General features: G+C 47.8%; 1 protein-coding gene across 1 annotated transcript in view; it reads left to right on the plus strand.

The window, feature by feature from the left end:
* The window catches only part of LOC138963960 (ectopic P granules protein 5 homolog), a 79,127-nt gene that overhangs the window by 19,442 nt on the left and 43,065 nt on the right, over positions 1-16,620 (plus strand). The window contains exon 21 of the mRNA XM_070335819.1: positions 14,011-14,107. Within this exon, the coding sequence (XP_070191920.1) occupies positions 14,011-14,107 (97 nt within the window). The remainder of the gene's footprint in view (positions 1-14,010; positions 14,108-16,620) is intronic.

A 16,620-nucleotide genomic window follows, 5' to 3' on the forward strand; every position in this document is an offset into this window, starting at 1 on the left:
ATAACCTTCATACGTTTACATCAAAACCAAACGCTTCCTAAAACCCTCAGATCGACTGACGAGACAGGAGTCAAGCAGCGGTATTTATGGAAACAAAAACCTAACATGGAATAGTTATTCAAAAGTCAAAGGTCACCGAATTGACCAACCAACAACATTCCTAAGACAGAATCGGGTGAAACTACTATTTTACAACCAATCAGTAACCGATCACGCACTCCGTGCATGCTCAAAACTTAAAACGGTATATTTAACAGAAAGAAGACCAAGGAACTAGCTGACATCACAAAGCTAAAAACACGTGAGTCACACGTATTCTAAAACTTGCAACGCAGATTCGCAGGGCTCACCTCAAAATCAAAACACGGAAAAGAGCACGTGAATCTCACGGTGTTCTAAGACTAAACGACGCAGTTTGTGACGCTCCGACCAAAACCAGGTCACAACAACTGAACAAGGAGCACGTGAATCTCACGTAAAAATATTAACGCTCCACAAAACGGGTCACAACAAGGTGCTACAATAAAAACACGGTCTACTTCTTTTTACATCGTGCAATGGCTTGAGCAAACGTAATTACAACAAAAGTAGGTGACTGCATGCCGCATCGGCATGCACACTCCCACCGGAAATTATATTAATATAATTTACTTCAAAAAACCTTTGTACAAACACATTCCTTATATCAAAAGAAGAATAACGCAGATTTAGACATTTCAAATTTACAACTCAAAATCATTGTGTTGCAAAACATTTACACAATATTATGGTTCAATCATTTTCAGTGTTTCAACACATCTCGTTTCAACTAAATGCCACTAGTCATTTACTCGACGGCATAAAAAGAACGCACCACTTAAACCATAAATGTCCGTTACATCATCTGGTATAAAAACAAACCGCAACAATCTACAACTGTCAAATTGGAAAAACACTCCAACGTTCAATGTTCTTTCAGTTCGCCTACACAGCTTTGTCTTCGTGATTTTCACGATCAACTAACACAGTCATTTTGTGAATAGGTCGCTCTAATATGCGACTATCACCAGTGGGACGGCCGTGATTGTCTAGAGCCTTTGTTCCAACATGCACTTTCACTCGTCTGACCAGTCCATCAGATCCAGGCATCACCTCGATTACACGAGCCATGCACCACTCTGATCTGCACAAGTTCTGGTCATGCAAAACAACAACATCTCCCACCTGTACGTTTGCCTGGGGACGTTGCCAGACACGACGTTTCTGCAAAAGTGAAAGGTACTGGCTCTTCCATAGCAGCCAGAATTCGTCTGCCATCCGCTGGACACAGCGCCAACGTTTCCTGGCGTACAGGTCTGGATCTTCAAACACACCAGGGGGCGGAAGGATGGCACCTGACTTCATGGTAAGGACGTGGTTGGGGGTCAAAGGGCGTGGTCCATCTGCCGATTCCAATGCCAGTTTGAACTCGTTGCATGCACCTACAAAGTTCGTTCCTTTGTCACACCAAATGCGTGATATGTTTCCTCGCATGGAGACAACAATGCGTAGGGCGTTGATGGAATCACTTGACATGTCATCCAGGGTTTCAATGTGGATTGCCCTAGAGGCAAAACACATCACGATCAGCCCGTACAAGATTAATGTCATGAACTTGACGCAGTCATCACGGTACCCATGTTTTTTCTGGCGTTTCAGGCCCTTCAGATGCTTGACTGTGGCACCTCTGTTGTCGGGGAGGGACGGTTTCTCTGGTCGAAATGGTAAGGGCATCTCGTAGTGACCAGTTTTGTTGACTTTCACGTTTTCCTTCACGATCTTCGCAAACTTTACATCGTCTTGGAACATGGATCCTGAGTCACTTGCAAAGTCTCTTTCCATAACATGTAATGGGTCAGTACGCGAGACTTCGTCCAGCTGTACCTTGTAGACGTGAGCTACACGTTCTTCTTCCCTCGATCCTGGCTTGACGATGACGCGCATGGACGAGGCTATGCCATCAAAGGCGACGGAATGCGGTGCCTTGCCGACGATGCTCCAACCTAACTTAGTCTCTACTGCGAATGGCAGTCCTTGGACAACGTTTAGGGGCATGAGGGCTTCAGCGCAGTCGTAGCCAATGAGGAGGCCTGCTTCGCAGTCAGGGTACAAGGGGGGCAGTTTAGGAGACAGGTGTTGGAGATGTGGGTAAGCTTTGACAGTCTCTGAGGTGGGGATATGAGTGGGGTCAACGGTCAGATAAGGTCGTGAGATGGCAGAAGGGAGCCTGACAAACTCACTGGAGGTAGGAGAGCGGACACGCAATCCAGAGTACTTCCTGCCGGAGACCACAGCATTGTCCTCAGTCAGTGTGGAGACCCTGAGTGTAGTCGGCTGCGATTTGGCTTTAACTTCTTCAGCCACTGACTGCACTACAAAAGTGGCGTTGGACATAGTGTCCAGTAGTGCGTACGTCAGCACCTCTACGTTGGGGTTAGAGTCACTGGAAACGAGAACGGGAACGATCATAGACGTGAAACCGATGCTGTTTTCCTCGCTGGCCTTAAGAGCAGACACTGTAGGGGTCGACGATGACAGAGGCTCTTGAACGTCAGCAGCAGAGGTACGGTAATTGTTCTTGTGTTCACTCGCCCCTTTGTTTTCACTCATACTGTTCTGATATTTGAAATTGTCATCATGAAGACAAGTGGGGTGAGCCTTCTTGCACTTCTTGCACGTCTGTTTCTGCTTACATTGACGGCTCTGGTGATCCTTACTTCTGAGACATCCGTAGCAGATACGGTTCTTGAACAGAAAATCTCGTATCTCAACCAGAGGCTTCTCTATGAGTTCCTTACATGTCCCAGCGTCATGGTCCGGAAGTTGACAGTGCAGACATGCGGTGACATCCTCTGTCAGGGTTGACAGGTTCGTTGTGAACTTTCTTGGTGTCCCCGATGCACTTGTCAAGCCGAAAACAGGGTCGTTAGAAATGTCTGCTTCGAGAGTAACGAACGACACGAGTTCATTGAACAGAGGATACCTCTTCTTTTCAACCTTAGTTCGAGCAACTGTTCTAGACCATCTGTGACTCATCCAGTCTGGGAGCTTTCCGACGATCTTCCGTAAGTACTGGGCATCATCCAGGATGCTCAGTCCACCAACTTCCTGGGCAGCAACGGAACATTGCTGCAAGAAATCGGCCAGACTTCTGAGTCCCTTGGGATCCTTGCTTTTGACTGGGGTCCATTCGTCCAGCTTGGTTCGGAAAGCTTGCGAAACGACGTATGAGTTGCCGAACCGATTTTCCAGCACTTCCATGGCTCTCTCGTAGGCATCACCTTCTCTCAGCAGAAAGAAGCCGGTCACGGCCTCCTTTGCTTGACCTCCGATGTACCGTTGCAGATACAATAACTTCTCACTGCTGGTTATGTTCTGTCTCTCGATGAGAAACGCAAACGACGATCTCCAAATGGGATATTGGAGAGGGTCACCAACAAAAATGCACGGCTCCTGCATCGGCAAGCGGTTGATCATCAGAGCGTCTGATAGGGTTTTGGCGAGAGAGTCCATAGGAGTGTCCTGCTTGGCAGGAGTAGCAAGTGGACGTTGGTAGTACGCAGACGGGGGGTAGGAGGCAAATGGACGATCTGCATGACATTCCTTGTCAAAGTTCATGTACGCAGGGGGCCTTGCGCTTTCGTTTCCCCAAATAACTTTGGGGGTGGTCTGATGTGGGTCCAGGAATGTGGGCACGAAAGGCTCTGGTTTGGGATGTAGGTGGGTATCATAGGGGAAACAGGGTGGGGTAACTTCAAAACGTCTGTGGTCCATGCGTTGGTGACGTTCTTCTGGGAAGTAGGTGTGTTGTCCTTGCGTCTCATCACCTTCCCTTGTCTCTGGTAGGTGATAGGACCAACCTGTGTGGTCGAGATCAGGCGGGCGAGGGCCTGTGACGCTTGTCGTTGAGTGTCCAACGTTGTGCAGAGGCGGCTGACCAGTGTATGCACCGAGAGGGTGCTGCAGTGTGGTCAGCAGCGCTGTAGGCCGCATGGAGGATGTAGTTGCAGCCGTCGTGTAGTTGGGTGTGAAGGGCTCCTGATGGACGAAAGGAGCGCTCGTTCCGACGTGATGGGGGGCGTTGACATCCTCTCTACGTTGAGGTCCGTACGCCTCGTAGGTGGCGTTGTTGGTAGTAGCGGCGCTTGTAGAGGCGCTGACTCCAACGACGAGGTCCACGACAGGTAACGCGTGCTGTCGTGGCTCAGTCGTTGTGGTTCCTGCGACGAAGTTGGTGACAGCAGCGTTGACAGTAGAGATGTCACGGGTGCTGGCGGCTTGGCAGACAGGAACAGACGTGAAGTCCATGGCTGGCTGGTGTGTCCTTTGGTCAGCAATGACGGCAGCACCTGTCCCTATTCCTATCGCTGTATGTTCATTGTTAGGAGGAGGGGCTTCAAGACTGTACAGGGGAACGGAAGGACGAGGGTGGAACCTAGTGTTCAACAAATCGACTGACGGTAGATCAGGGAGATCCTGCTGAACTGTATCACATTGTTCTAGTACCCGTATCCTAGCCTGCCGCTCTCTGTTGATATTTTGGCGTTCAGTAAACTTGATAAACCTCAACGCCTTCTTCTGCTTAAGTTCATCAAGAGCTGCTTCAGCTGCATCGTTAACCTGCAGAGATTCTTCACTAGCCTTCCTTTCAGCTTCTCTAAGAGCTGCTTCAGCCTTCCTTTCAGCTTCTTTAACCTTCCTAGCTGCTGCTCTCTCAACTTGTTGTTGTTGCAAGAGATCTAGTTCACTGAGCTGAGCTTCCTTTATGGCTTCTGCTTCGACCTTAATGCCAATAGACACAGCCTCTAGCTTAAGAGTCAATTTAGCCTCTTCAGAGCTAACACTTCCAGAGCGGAGAGACTCAGGGTGAGAACCGGCTAGGCTACCTGATCTTCTGCTGCCTGACTTGAAGCTAGCTGGCTTGTAAATGGCTGACCTAATGCTAGCTGTTTTATGGCTGGCAGGCTTGACACTGACTGACTTGTGGGTGGATGACCCAACGCTAGGTGTAACACTGCTATGCCTGGAAGTAGGCTTCTTAGTCACCTGCACGCTAGTCGTTTGTCTGACAAGAGCTTGATCAATGTAAAACATAATGTTCTGAACTGTCCTTTGAACATCCTCCCAACTGTCCTGAACGATTTCACCGCTACCAATCCTACAAAGACCTTTCTCAATGTCACCAAGATCCTTGTACATGCTCAAAATAACCCTTTTTTGACTGGTTACTGACTCTTTATTAGGAGTTTCTTGTTTAAGCTCTGTTACTATCTCATCGATTGCTCGTTCCAAGAATGTTCGTTGTCTTACAAAGTTTCTAGTTTTGATCTCAATCTGGTAGTCTCTACCTTGTTCAGTAGGCTTAATGTCACGCCTAGGCCTTTGAGAATGTTCATCTTCATCGCCGTTAACGACATAACCTGAAGCTTCCAATGGTTTATCTGCTGGAATCTTCTCCATTACAATGTTCGCTTATTCAAAAGCACTAAAAAACCTACATAAGGTTTATCTGGTTACAAAGTAAAATGAGTCGATCCGAGGGTCGTTTGGGATAATACACAAAAAGTCACAAAAAGATGCGCCGGATACGGAGTAAGAAGATCTCTAACCGACGATCTGATCTATATTAAACTATGGTTCACTAACACAGTGACAGGTAACAATAAAGTCAGTTGCTGGTTATCAACAGCTACGTTTACGTTCATTAAGCGTCAATAACAAAAGTTCTTTACATTCACTTGGCTAAACTTCAGCTAAAGTTTTTTACTGGACGACAGCAACTAAAGTTTTTTACTGGACGACAGCAACTAAAGTTTTTTACTGGACGACAGCAACTAAAGTTTTTTACTGTGCGCGCCTTCGTGAGCGAGGCTGGTACTACATATTGTTCATACGAAATGACAAACACAGGTTACAAGCGATAACGCGCAAAAGTACTGGTTTATTATTTTACATCTGACACTAAGGTATCAGTAATGTATAGATATATAGTTACAGTACCACGTAATGCGGTAAAAAACTTATGAACAGAAAGAAAAAGAAAACAAATTATTAGACATGGCAAAAGTATCAAATGCATTAACAAGACACGAGAAGTAAAAACAAGAAAAATAAACAATCACAAGACAGGAGAAGACAAACAGACAAGAAAGTTACAATTACCAAACACTCGTTGGTTAGTCCTTCAACAACAATAAAGAGTTACGTTCTGTACGTTCAACAACAATAAAGAATTACGTTCCGTACGTTCAACAATACCATAAGCACTAAGAATACTCAAGAAACTTAGCATACATACGTTTAAAACCAAAATGGCTACTTTCAGAAAAATACAAAACGTTGACTCATCAGGCCAGGAATACAAAGCAAACTGTCATACCAAAAAAGTCTAACGACAACGTTCCTGCGTTAATCAAAGTCACAAACAAGATATTTACTCATCCACTTTCCCTCAATAACGTTACAAGAAATAAGCCCGTTTACAAACGATCACCACAGACCGCAAGCTTCTTTTACCTAAATTCTTTTAACGTAAGGCTGAAAAAGTCGGAGAAAACGTTTCACTTCGAACTTCGTTAACCACAGAAAACACAAGTTATCATTATAAACATTAGCGACTTTCTAGCGTCTACAAAACATTGCTGTACGTTCACAACACTAGAACAGTTGAACACACAATAAAGAAACACTACAACAAGTCAGACTTTCAACTCACGTTATACATAAACAACTCACAAAGTCATTACAAAATGGCGACCAAAACACAACACAAACAAGTAACAACAAAATTACCTTATGCGCTGTGTGGGTTGACCAGCAGTACCAAAAACGTGTTGCCTCACAAACGAAGGGCACAAAACGATTCACACTTGAGAAACAACTGTCTCCAAGAACATTACGTTGACGTTAAAACATAAGAAACACTCCGTTGGTTCACTTGATAACCTTCATACGTTTACATCAAAACCAAACGCTTCCTAAAACCCTCAGATCGACTGACGAGACAGGAGTCAAGCAGCGGTATTTATGGAAACAAAAACCTAACATGGAATAGTTATTCAAAAGTCAAAGGTCACCGAATTGACCAACCAACAACATTCCTAAGACAGAATCGGGTGAAACTACTATTTTACAACCAATCAGTAACCGATCACGCACTCCGTGCATGCTCAAAACTTAAAACGGTATATTTAACAGAAAGAAGACCAAGGAACTAGCTGACATCACAAAGCTAAAAACACGTGAGTCACACGTATTCTAAAACTTGCAACGCAGATTCGCAGGGCTCACCTCAAAATCAAAACACGGAAAAGAGCACGTGAATCTCACGGTGTTCTAAGACTAAACGACGCAGTTTGTGACGCTCCGACCAAAACCAGGTCACAACAACTGAACAAGGAGCACGTGAATCTCACGTAAAAATATTAACGCTCCACAAAACGGGTCACAACAAGGTGCTACAATAAAAACACGGTCTACTTCTTTTTACATCGTGCAATGGCTTGAGCAAACGTAATTACAACAAAAGTAGGTGACTGCATGCCGCATCGGCATGCACCTTTTGAGACCCCTGATTTAAGACTCCCCACTCTTTAAGACCCCTGATTTAAGACTCCCCACCTTTTGAGACCCCTGATTTAAGACCCCTGATTTAATCACATATTCTTACTCCAATTCTTATGAATGCATTGACTTTAGTCCCACATGCTAGATGTCGAAAAACCTCTCAAATTACCTGCCCTTAGTAGGGTGGTAACCAAGCTAAAAGCGACGCCATAGCCGTTGCTATGGCCTGACCTTGCTCAGTTACCCATAACACCCTGCGCACCACGCGAGCGCCAGCATCCGTAATAATCATTCTCGACTTTCGACAACACACGGTGGACGTGTCCGAATTTCGCTCTCACTTTTGGCCTTCACATGCCTGCTCGTCCTTGAGACTAGCCGGTTCTTGGGGGTCTACCTGTCCGCCTACCTTTTGGTGAGATCTTTCCTGTGTATGTTTGGTATAAATGTTGATAGCTTTGTGTTGAACACGCACGCAGAAGTTTTTTGTTCTGGGTGACTGTTTTTCGCCGGTCTTAAAATGGCCGACAACAAAGCTAATCTTGGCGCGAGACTGGAAGGTGACAAGGCTCTTAGCCTGGTTTAGAAAACTATACCTAAGAGTAGCCTAAGAACTTTGATTTGCCTATTATGCGGGTCGTAGATCCGCCAAACAGCACTTCTTTTTATGTTCCTATCCCTCCGAGGGCGGGTTCAGTTCTTTCACAGCTCGCTTCCCCTGTTGGGGTTAATCAGCCTTTAGGCTCCTTATAGACTTTTTGTTGGATCGTCGTCGGTGCGACTGATGGGGGGGGGGGGGGGGGGGGGGGTGGCCGTGTGGCTATTCTTTCCCCTTTCTCTGAGTAAGAGGAATCAGTCAATGTCCTCCTTTTGGGGGGACTTAACGATGTTTTGGTCTGTATTTTCAGCTGTTTCAGGCACGATCGGCGGTTCCCGCCCTCCCGTTTGTCAGCTTCGCACTGTGGTCAAGTGCAAATGGCCTGTTCGGTTCAGCCCGTTTTTTGCCTCTGGTGGCTCTGGGCTGTTCTCGAGCACCCCTTCCTTTAGGAGGGGGGGCCTGCTCCCTGCCTGCGTTTAACCACTCTGATTACCGCCGGTACTTCACAGTGTGTTACGCAGCCCCCCGCCAATGGGGGGGGATAGGGGGGGCGCTCCTGCGTCGCACCGTCGCCTGGTGCAAACGGCCAGTTCGGTTCAGTCCTTTCTGCCACGGGTAGACTGGGTTGTTCGCGAGCACTCTCTCCTTTAGGAGAGGGGGCCAGCTCCCCGCCTGCTTTGGCCGCTCGGCTTGCTTTTAAACAGCACTGCTGGGTCGGTCAGGCAGCCCCCTTACCGTGAGGAAGGGGGAGTGGGGGGGCACGGTAAGTCACGGCCAGGGCTTGTCCCACTCTGCCCTTTGCGGGCAGGGGGCCGTGTTAGCTTCCCACCCTTTCCCGCCCCCCGGGCGCGTTCGGGTGGCGGCTTTCCAGGCTACGTTACATACCCCTTCTCTGCTCCATTTGGGGCAGGGTGGGGGGGGGTTATCAGTGGCCCACTCTTTCCCGCCCACCGGGCGGGATCGGGTGGGGGCTGGAGTAGCGTTCCACCCTTTCCCTCCCTCTGAGTTGGACGGGGTGGGCGCTGTTGGACTGTCTTCACAGTCTGTGCCTCAATTGTCCTGGCCCGACAATCGTTCGCCTCCCCTATCGGGGTGGGCGGGCGGTGGGCTATAGGACTACGGCAGGTGGACGGAGGGGGGTCGGCCGTTGTTCGGTTCGTCTCTCTCCGTCGCTCTTACTGCTGTGACGAGCCACCCCCCTCCCCATCTGGGGCATGGAGTGGCTCAGGCCTTTCTACACAGCGGGGGTGCTATGTACGGCTTTCCAGGCTACGTTACATACTCCTTCTCTGCTCCTTTTGGGACAGGTGGCTGTGTTAGCTACCCGCGCTTGTCGCGGGTCCACCCTTTCCCTCCCTCTGGGTTGGACGGGGTGGGCGCTGTTAGACTGTCTTCACAGTCTGGCCTCTATGGTCCTGGCCTGACAATCGGTCTTCTCCTCTATCGAGGCCTTTCTACACAGCGGGGGTGCTATGTACGGCTTTCCAGGCTACGTTACATACTCCTTCTCTGCTCCATTTGGGACAGGTGGCTGTGTTAGCTGCCCGCGCTCGTCGCGGGTAGCGGTCGCGGAACAATGAGCTTGACTCTCTTTTGTTCTCGGCAGGGTGTCTCGCACAGTGGTCAGGGAACAATGAGCTTTGCTCCGTTTTGTTCTCTGCACGGGCTGTGCCGGCTGTCTACCTGGGACAGGCGGAGACAGAAGATACTCTTTCTCTCCAGTCTCCCATTCTTTGTATTCACAATGGTCTGCGGGGACTCGGCTATAGTATCACCTGGCCAGTGGTCATTGTCCTTAGCCAGCATAGGTCACCCCCCCCCCCCCCCTCCTAGGGGTGGGTGAGTGATAGGGCTACTTGACTTTGGCAGGTGGACGAGCGAGGATCGGCCGTTTACGGCCGTTTCTCTGTTTCAGTCCTTGCCCCCTCTAGGGGTTGCGGCTGTGCTGGACCACCCCCCTCCCCACTTGGGGTGAGTTGTGGTTCAAACTAGGTAGTCTGGTTCTTAGCACTGGGATGCTTCTCTCGCACAGTGGGTGGGGTAAGATGCGCCGGGCCCGGCTTTGTCTTGTTTCTCCACTCTATCTCCTTCTCGGCAGAGATCTGTGCCAGTTACCAACCCCTCTTCCCCCCACCTCTTGTTCAGGTGGGCGGTTTTGGGTTGGCAGTCAGAGACTGATCACGCTTTTCATCCACACTCTTGGCGGTGTTATCGGCAGGAGTATTTAGTGCGCGACCTCCCCGGTCTCCCCTCCTTTTGTGTTTTACACAACTGGTGGTTAGGTTCGGACTCCTTGTTGGAGGAGGGGGAGTGTATAGGGTTGCCTACTGGTTGTAGGCTTCCCATACATAGAGCGGCTGCTGTTGCAGTTTACTTTGTCCCGGATAGGTTGGGGGTGTCTCTCTTCCTTCCTCTTCCGGGATGGCTTTGGGTTTTCACAGGCTTTCTCGCAATTTGTTTCATTTGCTGAGTCTCCGGTGATTGCCTACCTCATGCCACACTTTTGGCTTGTTCCGCACCTTAGGATAGTGGTCTTCATCCTACACCTTTCCCGCTGCTTTTTACGCAGGGGACTGCTGGCTTCGGGGTTTCAGGCTGCTTCATCCTCACTTTTAGTGCGGAAGAAGATAGCAGGGAATTTTCAGGCTCAGGGTCTGATCCGCACTTTTTATTGCCAGGGGCTAGTTTCTGGCTTCGCTTACAGACCACAGGGAACATGGAGGTTTTATGATGTTACTCCTCCCTCTCCTCTCTGGAGGAGCTAGGATGGCATGGTTTGGAGTTTTCTGCTTTGGCTGAGACTCTCTTCTGTGCTTTCTTATAGGCAATCTTATCCTCCCTGATCGCTCTTTTGGGTTAGGGAGGATGCCTTGGATAAGGCTTTAGCCAGGCTGCTGGCAGCTTGGGCTAGGGTCGTCACTGAGCGGAGAAGTTTCTCGGTGACGTTTTAGGCCCACACTGTTTTTGCTTGGTGTGATCTCCTTCCTTTACAAGGGGTTTGATTTCATGCTGGTTGCAGGAAGCAAGGGTCAGGCTTTTTCGGGGGTTGTTAAGACCTACTCAATAGCTGGAATCTTTCCCTTCCTTCGTGGACCTCTGGCAGCGCATTTATGCGCTCCCGGTTACAAAGGGGTGTTTTGGTTCAGTGTCGCCTCCCTCTCTGCGGGAGGTGGGTCGGCATGGGCTAGAGCTTTCAGCTTTGGCTGAGATTTTCCTCGGTGCTCTCACATGAGCTTTCCTTCTGCGTTTCTGCACACAGGAAAGGGCTCGGTTTCTGGGGGTGTTGGTCTCTGGACTATCTCGGGGGCTGGTTGAGCTTTTTCAAGGTCAATCAGCTTGTCAGCTGCACTTTCTTTTGGTGTTGAACCAGGCTTTTTGCCTGGTGCTCTCAGTAACCAGGCAAAATTCCGAGCTGTCCTTATCCCAGGTTTTTTACCTGGGCATGCTGTTCGACTTTGTCTCTTGGAAGGTTTATTCTTCACACAAGAGGGAATAGGGAGGCTATAAGCTCTTTTCACTGCCAGACGGGCACGAGAGCAGGCCTCTGCGGGGTCTTTAGACCCGATCTTCGGTCGGACGGTATCGATAGCTATGCTGGCCCTCTAGTCTTTCCTCAAGTTTTTTGGGGGGTTCGGCCTCTCAGGTCTGGGACATGAGGGTCCTCCTCCAGAGTGGGTTCCTCCACTCGGGGAGGTGGCTGGAATCCTTTTGGATCGCTCAGGGGACTTTTTTCCCTAGCTCTGTTTTCCCCTGGACTTAGACCGCTTTATGGATGCGTTTTCGTCTAGATGGGGCCTGCACTGGCAATTGCAGTCTTGAGGCTGTGATGTAGACGCAAATCCTTGGGCTTCTCTTTTGCCTGAGGTTAGGAGCAGTGGCTCTTAGTCTACTAGCCTTTCCTTTTTTGCTATTTACAGGCATGGCCTGTTGCATTCGGGCAATTCTTCTGTTGCTTCTTATGTGAACTAGCTGGGGTGAGCAAGTTCTCGCTCCCTGTCAGACAGAGTATAGGGGATTCTGATTGAGTTTCACACTAAATCATTTTCTCAGGGGAATTTCTCCCCGGCCAGCTCTGCGATCTGGCCGACTCGCTCAACAGGTCCTTTCAGGGCTTGCACAGGGGTTGGCCCATCTTCTGACGGGTCTGGAGGCGTGCTGTTTGTGTTTTAGATCATGGGTTCTGACTCTGGTCTTTGGGAACGAAGCATATATTTCCTCCACTTTATCTGTGTATGCTCCTTTTTTGGCCTCCTTGGCCAATTGGGGATTTAGAGCGGGGGTGCAACTCCTTAGCGCCCCTCTCTCAAGCCAGGTGGTTTTTCACCTCTGTTTCAGTTTTTGGCTTTGGGCAGCTGGGCCTCTTCTTTGAGGTTCCGGCTTCTCGGCTATCTCAGCTGTTTTGAAACAAATAGGCCTCTCTTCTGTTGCTCATGGCGCTCTTGTCGGCATGATCAAGGGACCTTGTTTTACGAGGTTTAGAGGCTCCCCCTTGTTTAGCGCGTGGGACTTTGTTCTACTTACTCTGGGCCTCAGCCCTATAGGGCAGTGAGGCGCATGCGTTTTTGGGGTTTGCCAGAGGATGTAGCCTTAGGGCTTTTGGTTCCGTTTGTTCACGGTTTTTGGCCAGGTTTTGGGGTTTCAGAAACCTGGTCAATATCCTCTGGTGTTTGATTCCCTCCTCTTGGGAGGATTATCGCTCCGGGAGATTCGGATTTTCTAACTGTCTGGTTGGACTTTTTTAATCCCTTTTTTGACGTTACTGTCTTTTGGAACCATGAGCTTTAGCTCAGGTTCTTATTTCTTTACAATGGAGCGAAAGAGACGTCTTTTATTTGTCTCTCTCTAGGGGCTCTGCTACATTCATAGGACAGTCCTATGAGTGGTACGTTCCGAACAGGGGGGGGGGGGGGCGTTCAGTCCTCCCTCTATTCCTTTTCAGGCGTTCGGGAGTCTGGTGTTCTTCTCTGGCTGGTGGTGTTCCTCTCGCCTATGCGAGGTTTGCCAACAGCTCGGGTACAGATTTTGTGCTTCTTTTATTGCCGTGTTGCGTTCTGGTCGCCTAGGCGAAGCTTTGCAAACGGCTTACTGGAGATCAGATGATGTGTTCATCGGTTTCTATCTTCGGGATATCTCCTGCACGCGGCTAGATGGCTCCAGTTCATTGCTGGTTTTAGTTGCTGCAGGGCAGGTTCTTACAAGGACATAAGTAGGTTCCCTCCACCTTTAGGAGGAATCTGCATTCATAAGAATTGGAGTAAGAATATGTGATTAAATCGAAAATTTTTAATTAAATTTTGATTTAATATAATATACTTACCCAATTCTTATAGTTAATACCCTCCCATCCGTCCCCGCTGGATTATGTCCTTGGGGGTTTGTTTGACTAATAGTCTCGAATGATTATTACGGATGCTGGCGCTCGCGTGGTGCGCAGGGTGTTATGGGTAACTGAGCAAGGTCAGGCCATAGCAACGGCTATGGCGTCGCTTTTAGCTTGGTTACCACCCTACTAAGGGCAGGTAATTTGAGAGGTTTTTCGACATCTAGCATGTGGGACTAAAGTCAATGCATTCATAAGAATTGGGTAAGTATATTATATTAAATCAAAATTTAATTAAAAATTTTCGATTTAAGACCCCTTCCCTATTAAGACCCTGTTTTCTCAGATTTTTTATTTATTGCCTCTGTAAATTAACCCCCATTTTCATTTTAGATTTCCTCCTTTTGAAGACTTAGTTTTCTAAGAATGTTGGTGGTCTTAAAAGGGGGGTTTGACCGTAGTACAGTCTACCTGCTGTAGTATGCTCACGCTTGTCTGTGTTTTGTAGGAACTGCTGCTTTGTGTTGGACCACCTGGTGTGCTGGGGTTACCTGCAGAAGGGGGCTAGAGACAAGCTGGACGCTGTCTTTGTGCAGTATTTCAAGGTGTGTGGCGTGCACTGTATTCTTCCCACATTGGCCCCCCAACCCCTCCCCGCTATCCCCGGCCCTGTCCCTTACTTGCTTATCCACTCCGTGTGTCATTTTTCTTTGGGAAAGGTTGTACAGTATGATTCTAAACCTGCACTGTTTACCCACACGGTCATACTGTGAGCAGCTGTTTTCTCATGTCGGGCGCAATGTCTTCCTGTCTGTCTTTGTTTTTTTGTTACATTTAGTCAAGTTTTGACTAAATGTTTTAACATAGAGGGGGAATCGAGACGAGGGTCGTGGTGTATGTGTGTGTGTGTGTGTCTGTGCGTGTGTGTGTGTAGAGCGATTCAGACCAAACTACTGGACCGATCTTTATGAAATTTGACATGAGAGTTCCTGGGAATGATATCCCCGGACGTTTTTTTCTTTTTTTCAATAAATACTTTTGATGATGTCATATCCGGCTTTTTGTAAAAGTTGAGGCGGCACTGTCACACCCTCATTTTTCAATTAAATTGATTGAAATTTTGGCAAAGCAATCTTCGACGAAGGCCGGGGTTTGGTACAGCAGTCCCTCTCATGAACGGACACCCTTGGGCCATAGCAAAACTGTCCGTACATTGCAGGTGTCCGGTCACGGGAGGGGTGACCACACCACCCCCTCCCCCATACACTCACACAGAGACACACAAACAACAGGATTGAGTCTATGATAATCACTTCTTGTGGCTACTAAACAATAACAATAAACTCCTAATACTTCTTTAAACGTTCTGTAAAAAGAATTTGTATGAAAAGTGTTGAAAAGAAGAGATAAAATAAATCCTCAAGGCAGTGCATGAACACACTCACCATGCACTGACATACGAAAGCAGCCACACAAACACAGCACAGAGGAGCGTGTGCAGATGCTTTGCAAGAATAAGCTTGAAAACCAGTTTGAATAAATAGCAGCAGATAGAGCTGCATGTCATAATCATGTAATTTATTTTTTTCTTGTCTGGCTTTATTGACTGCATGCCGATCATATGGCATGGCAGTGACTTTTCACTCTTCAGTCGGAAATACACTGTACATAACACAGCTCCCATTCTCCCTCACTAATGCCTACCCCAAGCCGTGACAACTGATGCTTGGAAATTGTATGGAAGAGTACACCTCTCTATTTCTCTCCAATGCTCTTCCTGCTGACATGCAGTGACACCGGACACCCCACAGAGTTTAGCCAGCTAACCCCCCTTCCTCTCACTCTCCCTCCCTCCAGCCATGTACTGTTGGGGGCTGTGGCCAGAGAGGCCAGCTGCACTGTTCACTCAGAGCAAAACCAGTTGACAGTGTCGTAACTTTTGACAAAGCAAGACAACTGAAGGGTTCATAGATTAGGCAACCGACTCACTGGTCAAGGCTGAGGGGAAACAAGAGTATCTTGTCAATGAAAGAGGTTAGGCCTACACACAGACACACGATGCTGAGAACTGTGGCTGGTTTTTCACTCACTTTCGCTCAGGACCTTCATCGACTGTGGTTTCTGTTGTTTACGTCCAACAGACAAGAATAAAGAGCTCAGTGCAGTTTCATGTTGGCATCTTCGCATGTACTCCACTCCTGACCAAAACTACCCCCCCTCCTCAGTGATGGGTACACGTGCACTGAAGTTATCAGTGACTGTCATCACGCCATTGCGGCTGTGATCTTTGTACCAAGAATCGGACTGCTCTGTTATCGATTTTGTTGTGGTGAAAATTTGACGATGGTCTGTCCGTACATTGGAGGTATGACCTGCTGTGGGGACCGAAAACGAGTGTCCGCGTCCACGTTTTGCAGGTGTCCGTTTAAGGGGGGGCAAATATAGAAGGAAAACACTCCGTGCCGAGCAAATGTGTCCGTACATGTCAGGTGTCCGCTCACGCCGGGGGCCGTACATTGCAGGGACTGCTGTATTGCATTTCAGCTTGGTGTCTTAAAAACTAATGAGTGAACTTGGTCATTAAAAATCGGAAACTTGTAATTAAAATTATTTTTTTATTAAACGATCCAAAAACAATTTCATCTTGTTCTTCGTCATTTTCTGATTCCAAAAACATATAAATATGTTATATTTGGATTAAAACAAGGTCCAGGGTTCGTACAGAGTCCTTGAACCCTGGAAAACTCCTTGAAAATTGGAAAACCTTTTCCAGGCCTTGAAAAGTGCTTGAAAATAGAGTTTTGTTAAATAGTCATTGAAAAGTACTTGATTTTTCCAAATTGTTGCCTATACATTTCGTCAGCAGCTTGTCTTATTTAAAACAAAATGCAACCCCCTTTTTTTCCTTCAAATACAGTACACACATTTTGGGAGAATAAAAGATCGAGTGAAAACGAAAGCAGACGAACTATTACTAGTCACCCGTAGTTGCTTCCCTTCCCGGAAGTTGGCAAGGGAAACAACTACGGAATGACTAATAGTTTGCAGACTTGAAAAACTGAAGGTAAGCTTGGTGCTTTGCATTAATTTGGGGAAAATCATGTCCTTGAAAAGCATT

Source organism: Littorina saxatilis, linkage group LG4, assembly GCF_037325665.1.
Source record: "Littorina saxatilis isolate snail1 linkage group LG4, US_GU_Lsax_2.0, whole genome shotgun sequence".
Classification (NCBI taxonomy): domain Eukaryota; kingdom Metazoa; phylum Mollusca; class Gastropoda; order Littorinimorpha; family Littorinidae; genus Littorina; species Littorina saxatilis.